The sequence below is a fragment of the Centruroides vittatus genome, unplaced genomic scaffold, assembly GCF_030686945.1.
Source record: "Centruroides vittatus isolate TY-2023 unplaced genomic scaffold, ASM3068694v2 contig_628, whole genome shotgun sequence".
NCBI classification, from domain to species: domain Eukaryota; kingdom Metazoa; phylum Arthropoda; class Arachnida; order Scorpiones; family Buthidae; genus Centruroides; species Centruroides vittatus.
Window position 1 is genome coordinate 1,623,505 of NW_027122385.1, and position 20,277 is coordinate 1,643,781.

Below are 20,277 nucleotides of genomic sequence, written 5' to 3' on the forward strand. Positions count from 1 at the left end.
TCCAGCAATCCATTAATTACAGTTTGCAAGAAATGCAGATATCTTCCTCCAGTAAGAGTTTCTCAAAGGAAAATAGGACCAATGCGATTACTGTTTTAAATTCCATATTACACGTTCAGGAAAAACGAATATAATGTTGTGTTCCTCGAAAGCAGTGTGTATTACGTGCTGACTAGTAGTGCAAATGTATTATTGGATGCTGGATGGTGCAGATCTTAAAAGGCGAATTATGGAGTTCTTTCAAACAATAACTCCATACGTTTAATATCTGTCGTTATGGCACAAAAATTGAACGAACATACACGTCTTGCTGTTAATGGAGATATATTTGAGCGATTTCTTTGGGGAATTGCTAAATGAAACTGTTTACCGTTACATTGTCACTGCGCTCTAATTAAAAGTCATTTTGCAATGAAAATTAATAATTTTTTAATGTTATATTCTATTTCGTCTGTCAAGTTTCATAGCGATAAAATTATTTTGATGCAGAATGTGATAACATTCTGCATCAAAATACAGTGACGTTTTCTTCAGATGTATATTTGTAATCTGGAAAATTTTTTTTTCTTTTTCCTTTGTTTCTCTATGTAGTAAAATGCTGTTTCACATTATAGTCTTCTTTTTGTACTGAGAAATCTTTAATGAAACCGAATCGAATTCTTCACTAACAGTTGTTTTTATCACAAACTACTTGAAAGCTTGAGAAGCAAACACAAAGCAGATCAGCACTGCTAGAAAGCTGAACGTACACAAGCTTTCAAATTTTCAGGAGTACGTGGCACGCCCTCTTTATCTTTTTTTAATTAAAACAAAATGCAAAATGTACTAATTTCAACCTTCTTCACATCTTCAGAATTTGAAATATACAATAGTTCTATCTGCAATAGGAGCAAAGGTGTTTTCCCTCTTTTCTTCAGTGAAGAGAATTTGATTGAAATACAAATAAATAGCGCATCCTTGATAATATACGAAAATAAACATCGTTCACATGAATTTGACGGTTTCTTTCTGAGCCATTAGCTTGGATTACTGTTTAGGAAACACCCTATACACAAATATTTATATGCAGTGAAAAGTCGATGGGAGTAGGTGGTCTTTCAGATAATCCAGAAACGTGTTTGCTTTTGTTTTGGGTGCATTTAAAGTTTTATGAACTACAAATATTGTAATGCAATTATTAATGCAAATAAATGCAAGTAAATTAATTTTATTCAAAATCTAACATAATGGTATGCATGTGATGTACAGTAAGCGTGAAAATCCTTCCTATGAACGCAGAAGACTATTTTAATCAACTGGAAAATGTTTCAAAGCACATTTAGTGCGAAAAAATTATATTTATTTGCATACTTATATGTTTACGTATATAATAATAATATAATTATCTGAACAACGTAATGATTTTATTAATAATAGTAACATACAAAAAACATGTGCATTGGGAGGATTTTGATGCAGACAAAACTCTATATCATATTTATGGAAAAAGTACACTTCAATAATCAGTATAGGTTCCTTTGGCCTTTAAAGCCTTCCTATGTAATCGCGCATGGAATTAATAATATTCTGAAATCGTGCAATGTTATTTTGTTCCACTCATTCTGTATACGTTCCTATAATTGGTGGATTCTTTCAAGCGCAAGTGCTAGTCAGACAAGCGACCTTTAAGAAGGAACCAGATGGGTTCTATCGGGTTGAGATCAAGCAATTGAGGCGGCCACTCAAGCAGGCTAATATTTTGGGTTCCATGAAAATTGCCCTCCTGGATGTATGTTTTGGATCACTATCTTTCTGATAAATGAAAGCTCCTATCAATGTGGTAATCATCAACAGATTGTAACAAACAATTCTTAAGTATTTCAGTATAAATAACGTTATTCATTCCACTACGTATAAAACAACATTTCAGGCCCAAAATAGGTAATGCAGTCCCAGATTGTAAGACTACCACAACCAAATTTCAATGTTGTTTGTACTTCTCGCTCAATTCTAGACTTCATCGATGTAGTCCATACCTATTTTCGTCCGTCCGAACCAACGCTGTTAATTTTGGATTCAACTGACCATACAATCCTCTTCAAATCTTCGGGGGTTAGTCTTTATAAAGTTTGGCAAAATTAAGACGTTTCTGTTTATGTAATTTGGTAAGTTTAGGCTTCTTGGGCTTAACTCTTGCCTTTCTGTTTTGGCGCTGAATGTTTTCTTCCTGTCAGCACTGAAATTTTCGTGATATGGCAGTTTGCTATATTTTATTCTGGATATACTCGAACGCCCAACACCAACTTCTAATGCTGTTTTCTCATCAGAAAAACTTTTCTTTAGCAGGTCCAAAATACAGAGTTCCTTATCTCTGGAAAGCTTCTTCATAATGGCGCATGTCACGCAGCAGGTCATTTTCATATTTGTACGCTAATATCTCGTTAATATGCACGAAATTATATTGATTAACGTTGATGTTATAACAATTAATTTATGCCTCAAAATCCTCTCAATGAAACAGGTAGAATTTATGCACCATAGATATTTTAAAAACATGAAAATTATTTTAACTTTTTTCTATTATGTTAATATTGTCAGCTGATTTTTTTCTTTTCCTTTTACTTTGGCATATCGAATAGTTTTTGCTATTTTTCTGTAGTACGTACGAACATTGGGAGGATTTTGATGCTTACTTTGATGCGACAATGGAAAGATTATGTAATTTCCAATTCTATGGCGCGTTTATCCTTTGTGTATTATACTTAATGATATGTATAACGTTATACTTTTTTCTGAAAATCATTTCAAATAACCCAGAGTTTTGAATAATCGAGTTTCTACTGTATATATGTATAGGCATACCAAAATGTTTTTTCTCAAACCGGGACAATTTTGAGAAAATACTCAGAACAGAAAATAAAGCTTACTAGGATATGTACCCGTGAAAAGGCTAAATAAAGTTGTTAACAAAAACGAGTTAAAAACAATTTTTAATAACTCAACTAAACATATCTTATTATTAAGAAGTTATTAATATTTATCACTAGTTTATCACTTTCTTTAAAAATTCTCTGTCTCTTAAATCTATACATTTAAAATATGACTATATATTTGAGGAAGTTCCTATTGCTTGTCTTATGTTTCGCACATTTCAAGTGATTTTTAATGTTTGAACTGCCGACCATGAGTTCCTGAAAATTCTAAACTGCACTGTTCATATTTTATTTTGTCAATACGATCACAGACTTTTTCAATCATCAGTAAACACACGGATTCTTTTTGGCGTTTTGGAGATTAAATTAATTTAATGTACCGGTACGGTACAAAATAATCACAAATGCCGGCTAGCAATTTGAACCCGACTAAGATAGGACAAGCGCAACATAATGTGGCAAGAATAAGTTTCAGTCTCGCCAACTCTGATTGAAACAAAATATCTAAAAAATGAAATAAAAATATCTGAATTTCATATCCTACATGCTATTATAAATTCTGTGAAAAAATAAAACATCTAAATTCATTAGGCCATATGCTATAAATTTTGGGGGAAACATCTGGACAACATAAAAAATACTTATATGCAGATACAAAATATTTAGATTGGCAACAGTGAGTGTAACAGACGGGATTATTTAGTTGCCAAATCGCCATTTTACTCGAGGCTTTACTATTTTTACTTCTTGTATATTCGACACTTTTAAAATTTTACCAAATAACCTGGAATCTCCCGGTCAGAACGGAACGTCTGGTAAGCCTATATATGTATATAGGCTTACCAGTTTGTGTGTTAGTATGTGTCTATTCTGAGGTCAGCATATCTGGTACCACTTACTTAGTTTTTCTACATTGTAACATAAAATATTTTCACAAAACTTATATACAAAAATAAATTTGCTATTCATTTTGGGTATACGAATTCATTAAACTAATCTTTCAAAAATTAATATAATAGAATACTAAAAGTCAGATAACAGAGTGATTTTAAGATTAAAAATATTAACTGAGTTTTTGATTCCTCTTACTGTAATTAAGATTATAAAATTTATTTCTGGATGAATTTAAATGATTATTCCTTATATAAACAAATAAAAATTTTATTATTTTTTGTGATGACGATGATTAATTTTTACGACATTTATTAACCATATAATTTACACATATACATTCTTAACTACATTGTTATTTATATAGCAGTAAGTCAAATATAAGTTAAATATAGTTATATTTTGAATATAAATACACATCCTTCTAAATGGTAAGTTATTGTTTTACTGAAATATATATGAAATATATACAAAAGAGTATACCTGGTACCAGTTCTATAGTTCTTCTATACCATTTCATTTCCACGGGAGGCTTACTTCCTCGAGTGTTACATGTTAAAACTAGTTTCTGAGATTCTCGGATCATTACTTCCTCTCCATCAGGAAGTCCATTTATAGTAATATTTTTAGGTGGAACTGAATGGAAAAGTAGACTTATTTTAGCGAACAAATATAACAAAAGTAACGTTTACTTAGGTACGTTAATTTAAGATGATAAAAAATTTTAAAACCAATTTTCTTTTTACTTTTTTTACATCTTTTTTCATGAACATTATTATATTAAAAAATCTTTTAGAATATCGCAGTAGTAACAAATATGCAATCCATAGTGATGTCGCTGTAAGTTGTAGAAAGATTTGAATGATTCTTCATTAAGAGATTATTATTATTGAAATTAAGAAAAGTAGGCGTGTAATCACACGCTAAGAGACATGATTAAAGCAGACGAATACTACGAATAGTAATCGTAATTGAGCAGGAAGAGTTAATCTATCATTACAGGAAGATCAAATGTAGTTTGTAACTAGATGCGGTGATTACAACTATAATTAGTGTTTAGAACACAAGTAAAGTCGAGAAAATATAAATTTATAAAATAACACACTTAATGAAATATCGCTTTGAATAATTATTATTATTTTAAAATCTTTAATTTATGAATTAAAGAATGGAAACAATTCACGTAGATTGTATATAATTGATTGTAAATTTAATTATTTCAGTTCTTATTTAAATTTTATTTTGCGATTAATATATATATATATATATTTGTGAATATACTCTAGTATTAAGGTATTTTGTTTTATATAAAATTACATTAAGCCTACTTATTACCTTATTTATATTTATCATTATTGTTTATATTTATATAATATTAAAGTATAATACTGTACTTAATTCAAACGAAAATAACAAAATTTTAAGAAAATTGACTATTGATTCATATAAAGAAATATTCAATAATATTTCAGCAATCAAATTTCTAATAAAATTATTTTTTCAGTGAATTAACAAATAATTTATAGTCTGTACAAAATGCTCACTATACCTAAAAGTAAATGATGAAAGATGTAATATAATACTGTATACAGGTATACCTCGAGTTACGTCGTTCTCGATTATACGTCGTTTGTCAAAAAGTATATGGAAAAATAAAAATTAAGTTTAAGTCATTTTATTCGACTTTACATTCGTCTGCCACAAATATTGAAGTCGTAACATCACTAGAAAAGCGTTAAAAGCAAATAAAATCACATTACAATATGTACAATTACAGTAAATATTAATATAATCATCATAAATCCTAGAGAACGAAACATGAAAACATCTGTGTTTCTGTGTTGTCGTCGTATTCAGTGGTCTTTATGTATTCATTATTGGCGTTTTCCATCGTAAATTCGACTTACGTCGCCTCTCCTGGAACCAATTACCGACGTAAGGCGAGGTATACCTGTACACAGAAAACAATTAAGTGAAAGCTACAGAATATTATCAAAATTAAATGGATTAATAAAAATCTTTTATTTTAACTAGTAATTTTTTATTTAGTTCTGAAACTTTAATTAACCGTAGATTTTGGAATATTACAAAAATGCATCCCGTAGCAAGCAATAACGATTGAAAGGGTGATAAGCGCCTTAATTAAATAGAAAATGTTGAATACATTGTAAAAGAGGTATTGCTAAATAAAACAATAAACATTTAGAAAGCGTTTATATAATACCATGTAGAGTCCATTTCAGATTATTAATTTCGAATACTTACTTACAACAGTTAACCGAGCAGCGGCTCTTATTGGTTTGTGAGTTTTACTTGGACCAACCTAAGAAATTGACATATGTAATGAATGTTTTAATAAAAATATTTAAGCAACGAATAATTTCAAACAAGAATTAAAATAAATATTTATAAGAATAACTTCTGTTCTTACCTGACACTGAAATTCAGCTTCGTCTTCTACCCGGACATCTTCAATTCGTAAATTATAAACACCTTGGATAATATTTATTATCATAAAATATCGAGGATATCCCGGAATGTTTCGTTCAAAACCTAATAATATAATTTAAATTAAAATTATTTTATTAATTAAAGTTAAACTTAATCAATAATCATTACTGAATCTTATTAGTGTAAAAAATAATAGTTTTACTTGATAATTATAGCAATACTAATTTCTAAACATTGGTTTATATTTACTAAACCATCACGAATAATTTATGGATAAATTTCACTTAAAAAAAAACACTGCCCATATGTTCTCTTTGATTTTGATGATTCTTGTATATATTATCAAAATTACAGCAATCAAATTTCAACAAAAGAGAAATTAAGAAAAATGTCAACAAAAATTAAGAGAAATGTCTTTTCTCTTAATTCTCTCTAACAGAATAACTTCTAAGAGACAGTGTATAGACATACGATCATATTTAAGCGATTTCTTACTGCCACTATTCCATTTTTAACGTTAAAATAAGTATCAAACAATCAATAGTTAATTTAAACTACAAATAAACATATCCAAATCTCTTCGTCAAAAACCTCTTCAATAACTATTTCTGTATGAAATTGCAAAATCAGTTTTAAAATTCCTAATACACACTACCATTCATACATACAGAGAAAAACACACTTTTTTTTTTTTTTTTTTTTTTGCATTTCTCAATGTTTCAAGATCCCGATTCCAAAAATGTAAAAATCTTGGGGTGACATTTTTATCACTGATCACCATACTTTTCTTCTGTTATAAATAACAGAACCGGGAAAGTAAAAATTATATGTTCCGGTCATTAGAAGATGGATTTGCTTGTTTGAGACCAATAGCATATAATAAAAGCTTCGAGGTTCGTGGATGGATTTGTCTTCTTTCTTGCAGATTTCCGAAAAGTGCAAAATGTACGACTGAAGATATAGAAGGACTCTTACTGCATTTCAAAAATGCAGACCTGAGATTAAATACTGCCGCTCTGCCAACGTTCCGCGCGGAAAGCGTCAAGTACTGCCAATTCTATAACGAAACAACGAAAATCACAAAAAGCAGCAAAATTATGTGCATTTTCTCGCAAGAGGGCTTCAAAATTTCCAAAGAGCATTCCAAAGTAAAGAATGTAAAAAAAAAAAAAAAATAGAAAACGCATTTACAGACAGCAGAATCTTAGAATTGCTGTCTGTGCACACACGAACACGAAGAAGACATCATCTAATATTTGAGTTTTAAAAAAATGGGTTCACGGAAATTACGCGGGCATTAACGAACAGAAAAACATTTTTTAAATGGCTTCTGGAATTTACGTAATATTTTCTAATCCCTATTATTTTGTACCTGGTCTATTAATGGAAAAAACCTAATCCTTTCAACGAATTACTGGTCCAGGAATCAAAATTTTTTAAAATGATTTCATTTGATTTTATAGCAAAACTATTTTTAGTTGATATCTAATATGCTGAGATGTAAAAAATTGCATAAGAAACACTGTGAGTATTTTATTCATATTTTATAATGCGTTAGATTTCAATTTTTGAGGGAAAATGATTAACAGGTCCATTAGATTAATACAGATATTTCCCTATACATGAAATGTTATATATATAAAAAAGTTAATTATAAAATACATATAGATAATTGTAGTAATAGACATTATAAAACATTTATTACTACAATTCTCTATATGTATTTTATGATTAATTTTTTAATATTTATAACACACTTTCTTATAAAATATTAACTATATACAGGAAAACAGGCCTAACAAACTTATACGGAAACTGATCTATTATATTTTCATGAGTTAAATTATCGATGATCTACAGCCACATTTTTATTGTTTTCTGAAAGTTTATTAGCCCATTCTTATAAAATTGTGTTGCAAAACGTACTTATATTTATTTATTGAAAAATAGCTGACGTTGCAGGTTATCTTCTGTTTTTGGTACCAAGACGTTAAAAATTAAACAGAAGCATTTGTCTTTCGCAATAACAAGCAATTTATTTCCATTTCTAGTAAAACTTGTAAGCGTTGTTTCTCTTTGGCACATTCATCTTGCACACAGTTGTTTAGGTTTGTTCAATATCTGTATTTGCTTTTTCACTTGTGATGCTGGTTGGACAAACGATATTTTCCATAAGTAGTCCTTCTGGTAGGAAAAGTTGAAAGGGGTAATTTAAAAGGTCAATTTGTACTGCCGATAGGACATATGAACTGGCAACGGAGAAATTGCAAAATCTGGAAACGTAGTAATAGAAACCTGGAAATCATATTTTATTAATTAGCAGCAGCAAACAACTTTGTATACTTCTGTATAATTTACTGTACAAAGCTCAGTCACACGTGTAATTTTGTTATTCATATTCTACTATACACGCATGAGCCACCGTTCTGCACAGAATGGACTATTTCCAAACAGTTATCTGTATTCCAGTTACTGAGAAAGTTGTCTTTTGACCAAAAATTATCGTTGTTACGGTGAAAATAGATTTCTCGAACGCTCATATGCTCGCCGGGAAGAATAGTGGTTCCACCATCTTTGCATCAGGCTTCCAAGTAATGAGTTTCCTTGCTTCTGCACGATATACGATATTAAATGGAAAAGAGTCTGTCCTAGCATAACTAGTTTGCATGTCACAGGAGCCTAAAGTTAAGCCCTACTCGTAACACCACTGGTCACTGACAAAATAATCATTAACTACATGATATATTTTAATACTATATTTAAATATCAAAATAAGTAAAATCATTCAAAAATTAAAATCATGGTCATAATTAATAAAAATTAATTTTTTTCTACTCGTATTTTGGAAACGGTTTTTATAATGTAGGCTAAATAACCGTGTGTACTTGTTAAGAATGACTTGACATAAAATTTTGTAATCTACGATAGACAATTATTGATGGCCTTTTTGACTTGGAATCAAATTGCTGAATCGTGTTTCATAATTTAATGATATAAATAATACTTTTACTAATATATTTACGAATCAAATTTTTATAAATTATTTATGGAGTTTAGAGAAATATTATTCAGAAAACCCAGTAAAGAAGTGAACATATTTATAAAATAAAATCAGATAAAAATAAATTTAATTTAAAGAGAAATTACGTTAATTTACAAGGGGTGGTTTACATCAATGTTGAGCAATGCTAAGATCTCAATTCTTGGGTAACAGAATGATTTACTTTCTATTTCCGGAGAGTTGCATAGCGAACCGTACTGTTTTTCTTTATACCTAAGTAATAATATAATATAATACTTTATTTACTAATGCTAATTATTTTATTTTTAAAATATCTTGGAAATAAAATAAAATTCTTAAAATGTAAAAAATAAATTAAGTCATAAAAAACTGTTTCATATAACCGATTTTACTTTATTATGTAAAATTGTTATAAAATTTGTTTAACTTAAAAAATTAATAATTTAGTAATAAATATTTATTATTCATATATCCTAAATTAAATTTCTTATGTCTTATGTAGTTTGGAAATTGTATCTTATGATTTAGCAAAGTAAATTCTTAAATAAATTGATCATATTTAATTAAAATTGCAATGACATATAATTAAATTTTAATAATTAATTAAAAATACAGATAAAAATTTTTAAAGAATTAATATTTAATTCAGTTTATGTTCTACAAGGAAAACAAATTTAATTTTTAAAATGATAAAAATTTTTTAAGAAAATAATTGATAAAGGTTTAGATTTTCACAGCTTTGCTAAATTAACAATAATAATTTTTCAAGACATTTACTTTAAGGTATTTTCACTGCATTACACAAATTCAGAGATTATTTAACTTATTTCAGCTATCATATACAGATTTCTTTGTTTAACCAAGTGTATTTAACATTTAATTTAAAAATTAATATTAAATTTTAAAAATTACTTACTCAAATTTCATTTTTACTGCCATAATAACTATTTTAAAATATTTTCTAAATCTTATATCTTATAATATATATATTAAAAGAAATATTTGTCATTATAATATTTAATAATATAGAAGCATAAATAATATTTGATTTTTGTAAAAATTCTTTTTACTTGATTATCCTGCTGTAATCTGTAAAGTACAAAGGAAATGCTGTTAAGTTGCTAAAAGTCCAAATTTGATTTCTATATTATACTGTGGCTAGATTGTAAAATTTCCACTAACAAACAATATCTAATAAATTTTAAATTAGAACCTTCAATGCCAAATAGTTTTTTCCTTATATAAATTTCGAATTGTTATTTTGTAATTTAATAAAGCTTCGGGTAAAATTTGCAGCAAGCAATATTCAAAATATAAATTCATGTATAAAAAAATTTGTCGACGGAGAAAATATAAATCACAATCAAATAAGGAAAATTGTGTTTCCCACTACTTCAAAATAAATTATAATATATTGAATAATGTGAGTGATTCAGGTAGTTATTTCATAATTTTTGACATTATTGAAATTTCTCATCTGTAGAAAACAGTAAAGCATTGTACGTCTTGAAGACTTAGATTTTCATTTGTAATAAAATATCAAATTTATATAAAAGATGCATTGACCTCATCTCTGATATTGAAAATTTGAATAGAAACAGACTTGTTACAGAAGAATGAAATAGTACATTCGAAAGAGGGATTCTGGTATATAACCAGAAAACTAAAATTTAAAAATAAATCTTTAATATTTAACTTCCTCGAGAATATTAAAGCTCAACTCTAGCATCTAAAGTTGATGTTCTGCAGACTACCACCACGTCCGTTGAACGATTAATTTGAGCACCACCTGCTTATTTTTAATTTGTTCTTAACTTACACCGCATTATTATAAGTAACAGCTTTTTTATTTTATCTTTCAATCGATTGTTTTTATTAGGTCTTTAAAATATTATTTATATCTGTTTAATTAATATGTTTAAATATTATTATAAATTTTCATTGATACAAAGCGTCGCTAAGTGATGTGAAATACGGTTTGCGCCTCAAAGTAAAGAAGTATAAATAGAGCGGCGGTTCTGTGTTGAGGAGACAATTTTCAATGTTGCAATTTGTTTGCCATGTTACGTTTAAAAATAAACACGAGTGGCATTGCCTGTAATAATAAATTAATTAAAGGTTGCGGCTACAAATTTCACAGGTGTATGAATGTTTTATATGTTATTTATTTTTTTTAAGGAAAACGTACATTTATTGAGTTTTAGTGGAAATGAGATGATATCAGCTTTTCATCTTAGTAAAATACCATTTCATGATCATCAATAATATGAATTTATATCATTTGTGAAATAGTCTTTCGTTAATTCAAAAAACCAAATGACGGGAAATGACATCAGTTGATATCCGTTACTATATAATATCAATTTATGCCAAATTTTACATAATATCAATCAAGTGAGATTACCTAAGGTCAATTGATATCATGTGTTCAGACTTTAAAACTTTGAAAAATATTTTAAAACCATTTGATGACAATTCAAATCATTTTCACTAGTTAATGATTCTCGTGAGAAAAGTAAATGATTGCAGATGACTTGTCATTTGTTTTCATTTAATATCATTTCCTGATAAGTGACATAAACTCATATCATTTGAAAGCATTTACCATTAGCAAATGACTTCAAATAATATTATTAATAGGGTAAAACTAATGCTAAAATAATATAACCCATCAAAAATAATGTGCAGTAAGACTGCAGAATATTATGAATTTTACAAATTATCTGTAGATATATTGCTGAATTTATCTAAACTACATATTTTAATATGTACTGTACAGTACAGTACGTTTCTACCATATGTTTAACTGGAGATAACGTGTAGAATTCATTTAGATTAACTTTTTTATCTGTGAATTGTTTAGTTATTTGTAGATAATCTGTAAATATAATAATAATTTTTGAAGAATGTCCGTTTTTTTACGTAATTTGAACAATTAGGCCTATAAATTAATGATAGCTATTTATTAACCAAATATCAATCCCGGCTTTTTAAATACTTAGCTATTTACTTTTTCTTTTTCATAATTATTTTGTTTGAAAATTATTATTTTAAATTTTAAATTAATAATTTAGGAATTCTTGAAGAAAACAAATTCGAAAATTGTTTCAAGCAACCTCCTGATATCCATCTACACATCATTTCCAGTTACACTGCCCAGATTACTGGTGATCTTGGCTTTCAGAGATAGATTAATTAAAAATTATAACCACATATGTTGATATTGAAATGAAGACTTTTAGCCAGTTTACTGGATGAATCCTAAGGACAGTTTGAAAATGAGTCCTACTTAGGTTGTGGCAAATGAAATGCCGATTTTTACTTCTGACTTTGAACGTTTATTAATTTAATTTAAAATTTGCATATTCTATCAAAATTGTCTCCACCAACATTATTACACTTTTCCCAATGCAACAGAAATGCATTAATGCGAATTTGATAGAAATCACGAAAATGAGAAGCCAAAAAGTTACTAATGGTATTTTTATTGAGTCTTCTTACTTGAAGAGCTTCCTGCCAAACAAACTGTTCAAAAAACTATAAAAAATGATAGGCTGTTAACAAAAGTCTGGAGAATAAGATGGAGAAGAATATCATTTGAATACTTTCATTTTTATGACGAATAATTAAAGTACTGCAGACCCCTAAATAATGCTCTTCATCTCTCTCGCTGAGTCCGTGTGATATCCGTTTGTCGAGTTTCTTGACTTTCCTTAACATGTTTAGATGTCGAGAAATGGTTGAATAATGTCCACTATTTTCAACCTTTCTGCGATTTCCCAGACAGTCAGGTGATATACTGATTCGATAATGTTCCTCAATTCTGATTTTTGAGTTATGTCTTCTCGGAATAAAATTTTTCAAACCAATGCCTGGTGGCCTGCTTACTTACAGAACCTTCATCCAAAGTTTTATTGGTATTTCAAGTTGCTTCGGCAGCAACATGTCCCTGCTTATACATGAAAAAGAAAATTATTCAATTTCGTTTTTTCTATGCCCTCAGAAAAAGTACTCTTAAACATGTGGAACTAGCAATATAAATGAGATTACATTTTTAAATTCGCATATTATATGTGTGTTCTTCCAATTGCAAACATACATCACTGTAAACATGGAAAAAATTTGAACAATAAGGTCGGAAAGTTTAAATTTTAAAAAATGGTAATTTCATTTGCAAGAACCCAATATGTGGTTCCCAAAACATTTTTTTAAATTGTTGAACATATACAACGATTTTCCCCGTTAAATAGTGTTTAAATTTCACAAATGCTCATTTGATTTTGTTTTAAGTAATTTTAATTAAATTAAACAAAACAAAAAGTAAAAAGAAACTAAAAGAATTTTAGCACGACTTTCATAATTACAATAGGTTTCAGTTTAATATTGAAGCCACCAAATATCTATTTAGTTATTTGGTGGTTATATTTCATCAGATCCACGTTACAATGCACACGAGACTTCACTTGTTTTTTTTATTTAATTATATAAAATTATTTCTAGAAATAGTAATTTAAATGTCATTAAATATTCGTCTCTCCTAATAAGATATAAATACGAAGTGCTCATTCTAATTTAACCATTCATTTTGTTATACATCACCGTAAACGGTCTTCGTTAAGCCGAAATGCTTATATTTTCATATCGCACCAGTTCGGAACCATCTTCGGTAATATGATGATCGCATCTTTGATTGCAGCTTTGTGAATTGGACCGCCGAAGTTGATCAAGTGCGGAATAGCCAGGAAGTAAATGTACAGTAGTTAGCTGGTTCAAGTTTTTATTTTATTAGATAAATTTATGACTTATGCGTAAGAGTTTATGATAATGCTTAACCCACTCGTTATAATTCGGTTATACTTATATTACTATTATAAAGTTATTCCTTGGACTAGTGACCGACTATGTCACTAGGCCAAGAAATAACTACAGTGGACCTTCGTTATAGCGCTGTCACTATACCGCGCACTCGGTTATAGCGCGGGGGATGTTCGCGACGCGATAAGCTCAAACACGTTTATACAGGTCCGTGCGGCCTTAGTGAGTAGCGCATTTTATTGTTACTGCGTATTGAGTAATTGTGTATGTATTGAGTTCCTGCATGTATTTTGAATAGGGTTTAATTATTGTATGCATGATGAGTAAAAGAAAAGCTGACAGTGTGAAAGAAAAGCTTGACAATATTGTTAAAGTAAAGAGGTGAACCGCGTTACACCGCGCCGCTCGGTATAACGCGGTTTATCTTATAACGCGGGTGTTGTTTACCGCCCGACATGCGCGTTATATCGGGGGTCCACTGTATAATTTAACAACTATGTCGAGTAAAAGCAAAATATTTAAAGAAATCGAAGTGGTTCTGTCAAAAGTAAACGTGCATGTTACCAGAAAATTTCCGTTTAAAAAACTAATAAGATTTGCGCTGTGAGGTTTAAAATTCAATAAACGAGAACACTATGCTTGAGCAGTCGATGAATTTAAATGCTGTATGACTGATTTAAAAAGTTCGTTATCTTTATTTTTTTTTTTTTTTTTTAGTATTTCAACGTCTCTCTTGTCTTATCATCAGTTAACTTAGTTAGATTATTAAAATATTATTTGTAGTAACTTAATTAATACAGTAGACTCTAGTAAGCATCAGCTATCAGGTAGTGTTCACTTTTTGACATTCCAACAGAAACTTATACTTTAGTTTATACTGAACTCTGCTCAAGGGAAATCCAGTAACCGTCAAATTTTTTTTCTAGTCCGAAATATACATAAGATGTACTGTACCGTAAGATATATCGGTTAACATTAACATTTGTTATGCTTATCCGCCAGAGTTATTTTATTGCTTTCTTAAAGATTTAACAAACAATAATAGTAATCAAATGTAGATAATTTTTTTATTCAAAATTTTAGCCTTTTTTTAGTAGAAATAAATGTTTTCACCTGGAAACATACATATGATATGAAAAAGTATGTATTCGTCTATTTTATGGTTGTATTAAAAGTTTTCGTTTAAAAACGTAAAACTCTAAATAAGTATTCCTTTGTTTATCAATCAAAAGATCATTGCAATTTCTACTTCTCATATTCTCAATTGACTAAAAAGTACACAAAAGTTCATCTGAAAATAGAAAACGCAATCTTACAATAAAAATTGCATAGTGGTATATTATCATATATAGGCAGTATATCATTCTTTGAGATCAAAATTGCATAATAATCGTTAAAGTCGACTATTGATTAGCGTCAGCAATTACAGGCGGTCCCGCAGGAATTGATACTAATAAGAATTTACCTTATGTACACAACTAGTATTGTTAAAAAAGAATACTATAAATTAAAACAGGAACGGGAAAATATTGAAAATCAACTCAAAATGAAGTGATTTGAATTGTCCAAGGAGTCATTTCATTGTAAGGGAATAATTTTAATATTTATAAAAGAAACTAAGAATCCAATTTTAGCTATGAAAAGAAATTTAACAATTGAATCATTAAAATGCATGAACATATTTCACTTCACAACAGGAAAGTACATTTAATATCATATTGTATAATAATATGACAATAACATTTTTTTTTCTTAGTGTTCATGAATGATAAAATTAAGGACAAAATAAATTCACTTCCAAAGTAGATCTATTATTGCATTTTTAATCTAAATTCATTTTCGATTTTTATATTAAATGTACCGGTACATAGAAAGATATTTCATTCCATAGCTTCTTGTACTTCGTTTTAATCGATTTTCTTCCATTTTTAATTTAATTTAAAATTTTCTTTTATTTTTTACGATACTGTAAAGTATTGGCCTTTTAGCAGAGAGGGAACAAAAGAAGCACGACCTTGTCAATTAGACCCACCTGCGGTCAGGTAATATACCACTTGTAAGCGTTGACTTGTAAACAGAGGGAAAACAAAGGAAGCGCCGACTTTGTCAATTGGACCCACCTGTGGTCAGACGATAGGCCGCTTGCCATATAAAAAAACTACTAAACTAAACAAGTGGCGGACGTTAATGTAAGCTCCACTCTTGTTGGATAAGAACGGACCTAAGCTGTTCACGAATGAACGATTTGTGATTGATCGGAAGTTTCCGCCGAAGGAACCTTAAATTGCAGAGCAAACGGGAGAGGGAGGACAGAAGGGCAAGAGACTGGTATACGGTTGTCTCAGGCACTTGGGAAACCCGCTGAGCGTAGGGAGAGTGTTCTCCTCTGGTAAACATCTCAAGGACGGGTTAGTGCGGAAACAGGACTGACCGTGCAGTTGAGCCAACTCCACAAGCTGACTGAGGCCTCTCCAGAGTTTAATAGTTCCCGGAAGCCAATCCAATACGTGAGACACCACACTTTGTTGTCCTGTATATATTCTGTTGTCGAACTTGTACATTCTACGTATTTTGTTTTGTAAATAAACTGTAAATATTCTCTGAATTGAGTGCGGAGGTGTACTTTCCATGGAACCTGGATCACTATATTGAATCGTGATACACTCGGAAACCAACTCAACGAGACGGAGTTTGGGAAAGAACTTCACTAGATCTTCACTGATACCATATTTTTATATAGAATATAATCGACACTTAATCGAATTCTTAACAAAAAATGTAATTTTATGTTACTATACTAATAGTTGTGTATCATGTTTTACAATTCGAGTACAACAAACTGAGCTTGTCATAAATATTGCGAAATTATATTAACATTGCAGAAGTATATCTTTCCCTTGAAATAAACGACGTTAATTTCTTAAAAAGTAATTTAGAGGAAAATCCATCTATTTCTACATAGTCGCGGCTGACATTGATCCAAAAATATACAATATATCTAAGCATTCAAAAAGCGTTCTATAACAATAAAATGGCATGGTTATACTAAGAACGTAACAACAACATTCCTCAAGGTTTTTCCAATTTTTATTACATACACTTTGCACTTTGAACATCGAAAATAACATGTAGGGAAAGCTGTTGTACCTTGAAACACTTTTTTAACAAACCGCTAACGATACTTTTCTATCATTGTTCTAAAATGAAGAAAAGACTCCCATCCTTACCTAATGTGCCTAATAGATTTACTATTCTTTAATCAACATGTGGAAAAAATTTTTGTTTTATTTTTCAAATGTTCCTAAACACAACATGGTCATTTACAGTACTTGAAATATAACATATTTTATCTTGAAACACTATAGTTTATATAATAAAAATAGTATAGCTTAGGATATTAATGAATTTTGTTTAAAATACTTTTTACCATTTTCAATAGCATAGCAAAGACGGACGTGTAATGCACACTGGAGAGCATGTGCCGGATTCAGGGGTCTTCTTCAAGCCTACTGCATCTATTATTGACTTCTACATACCAAACTTACTGCTTGGCATCATTTGTATAAAAAATAATGGGCGAAATATTTAAAAACGCTGAATCTGAATAACATTTTCAGATATAACAATTCAAAATAAAGAATATGTTTCAAAGTGCAAAAGTGCATTTGCGAATAAAAGTAAATTTCTTGTCTCTAATTAATATTGAAATTTCAGAATACTGCTGTATTTTACTAACTTGATTTAATTCATGAAGTACTACCATTTATTTCTCCCTGTGACGATATCTTTTGTTCTTAAGAAGAGTTTACTAACAGACAATTTTACTGTCTTTGTAATTTTACTAACAGACAATAAAAACCTTTTGCCCACAGTAATGTCTACCAAACATTGGTTACCCACCTATAAATATCATTACACAACTACCTGTGATAATGTTATAGGCTATTTTGACTGTTTCCCTATAGATGTCACAAGAAATAATCACAAAAATATTCAAAGTACCCTATGCTAAAGTTTATCCTCTACACTTCGCAATCTATGTAGTAGGTTAATTAAGCAGTACATCTTAGATGATGAGTGTCAGAGCCAGAAGAATTAATTTCTATGATTTAAAAAAAAAAATCTTAATCAGTTAAACCAGACCAAGTCTAATGAAGGGAAACAAATGGTGGCTTAAAAGAATTTATTGAAGGATGAAGAGTGGACTAACAGCATCACAGCCTTCCAAGTATAGAAAAGAATGGTTTAGTCGGCACCTTCGTATTTTGCTTTTGGCCTGCACTTATTTAAACACAATCAATGTCCTACACCATATAGTGGATTTCCTGATCTTTGATTGGCCGGAAAGTTAAACAAAGAAAAATCTAGGGGAGAAGGATAGAACGCGGAAAACAGAGACTTACTGATTCAGGAGAATGAGATCTGGTGTCGAAAGTTTGTGAGAAGCTACCGGTAATGCCGTTGACGTACGACAGTATCAAGCTCGATAGGCGTTGAGGCGAATACGAAATTTCGCGAATGCTGGGAAAAGTGAAAACCCCTTCTCAAAGACTGACCCCACGTCTCATGAAAGTAACAACAGTAAACTCGGTACATCCTAGTCCCACTAGATAGGATGGTAGCACCTTTGAAAGTTAATATACCTTCAGCTAATTGAGTCGACCTCAAATTTTCATTCCAGTTTCAAAAAATAGCGTTCCCTGCTATGTCTGGAAAATAGCGTTTCTGTTAGATTTCATAGCGGTAATGTTTCATTGTAAACTAAAGATATATTGTGTAAATTGAATAAATATAATGTAAATAAACTGATATTAACTATATTGATAAGAGTAGTTTGAATCCGTGGTTTTTTTTAAGGAGAGTCATCGTCGTCATCGTTCCACAGACGACAAACGACTCATTGTATACGCATTCGGAAAATCTTCATTTGAAAATTAATAGCACATATAAAAACATTCAATTAACGAATTAACTAATTTGCAAAATCTGCGAGATTAGTTGACTAGAGATGGATTCCAAATTAATTAGATTTACAGATATGAAGCCTCTAGAGAAAATCGTGCAGTTAGGTGAATCTAAACAGATTTAACACCTAAATTCAAAATTAAGCCTTTAGTAATTAACAGCTCAATCCAAAGAATAAATGCAGAAATTATTTACAAAAAACCTGTGTTGCGAATCTACTGCATACTAGAATACTGATGAATAGAATGTAATAATTGGTGAATTTGTTAAATATATTTGCATATAACTATTCCAAATATATAGAGGGAAATACCAAGGTTGGACCACTACCCCTGAGTAGGACTTCGGCTTATTTCACGAACGAATTGTTACAGGCTAGCGTTAAATGGAGTAATTACTTCATCACCCTGTGGAATCGTTATTACTCAGTTCTGTTTCTCGTCTATTAAAAGTGTATGGATTTTCACACTTTCTATCTAAAAAACTGTTGAATCATGACTTTGTGGCGTTATCAATTTATATACAACCACTTCTATTCTATTCACAACCACCTACAATTTCTATTTGTATACTACTCCTATACAAGTAAGAATAAGTTTCACTACTAACATGTAGTAGTAGAATAAAATGAACGCGTTATGCGTTTTGCTAGCTGTTTCTAATATACAATAATTCACGATGCCACGTTGTTCGAACACATTCTTTTCCCGAGTTTTACTCCTACGCGTTCCAAAGTAGAATCCCCACTTTTTAAACATTATTTTGAGTTTGACTAATTAAGCCTTTTTTATGTTTAGATTGAAAACAAGGGCAGGTGATGGAAGAAGAAAAAAAAAACTAGCTTGGTTTCAGAATCCAAGGCTAAAATCATTGAATTCATAAGAGAGAAGATGGAATAAAATATCAGTAAAAATATTCCTACAAGTACAGTAATGAGAATATCATGCTGAAAATGACACTATCTTCATGTTTTGCGCGGAGTTGTAATCAGATTGCCGCAGAGAACAGTGGGTGCGATTATAAAACGTTCAAGAGCAAAGGAAGATAAATATACTTGCGATGTTTGCAAATAAACGTTTTATTTCCTGAATTCATAAACATGTTTGAATAAATAATTTTGTTATAATCTGTACTGTTTTCTTTCATTTTTTAAAATACTCAAAGGAAATCGGCTAGAAACACCTGTCAGATATTTTACCAGACCAAAAACGTTTTGTACAG

At 29.8% G+C, this 20,277-nt stretch overlaps 1 protein-coding gene across 1 annotated transcript in view; it reads right to left on the minus strand.

Moving 5' to 3' along the window:
* The window catches only part of LOC136979468 (synaptogenesis protein syg-2-like), a 176,380-nt gene that overhangs the window by 54,629 nt on the left and 101,474 nt on the right, over window positions 1-20,277 (minus strand). Inside the window, exons 3-5 of the mRNA XM_067275477.1 lie at window positions 6,235-6,356; window positions 6,069-6,126; window positions 4,287-4,439 (exon numbers count right to left, since the gene is read on the minus strand). Coding sequence (XP_067131578.1) covers window positions 4,287-4,439; window positions 6,069-6,126; window positions 6,235-6,356 — 333 coding nt within the window. The remainder of the gene's footprint in view (window positions 1-4,286; window positions 4,440-6,068; window positions 6,127-6,234; window positions 6,357-20,277) is intronic.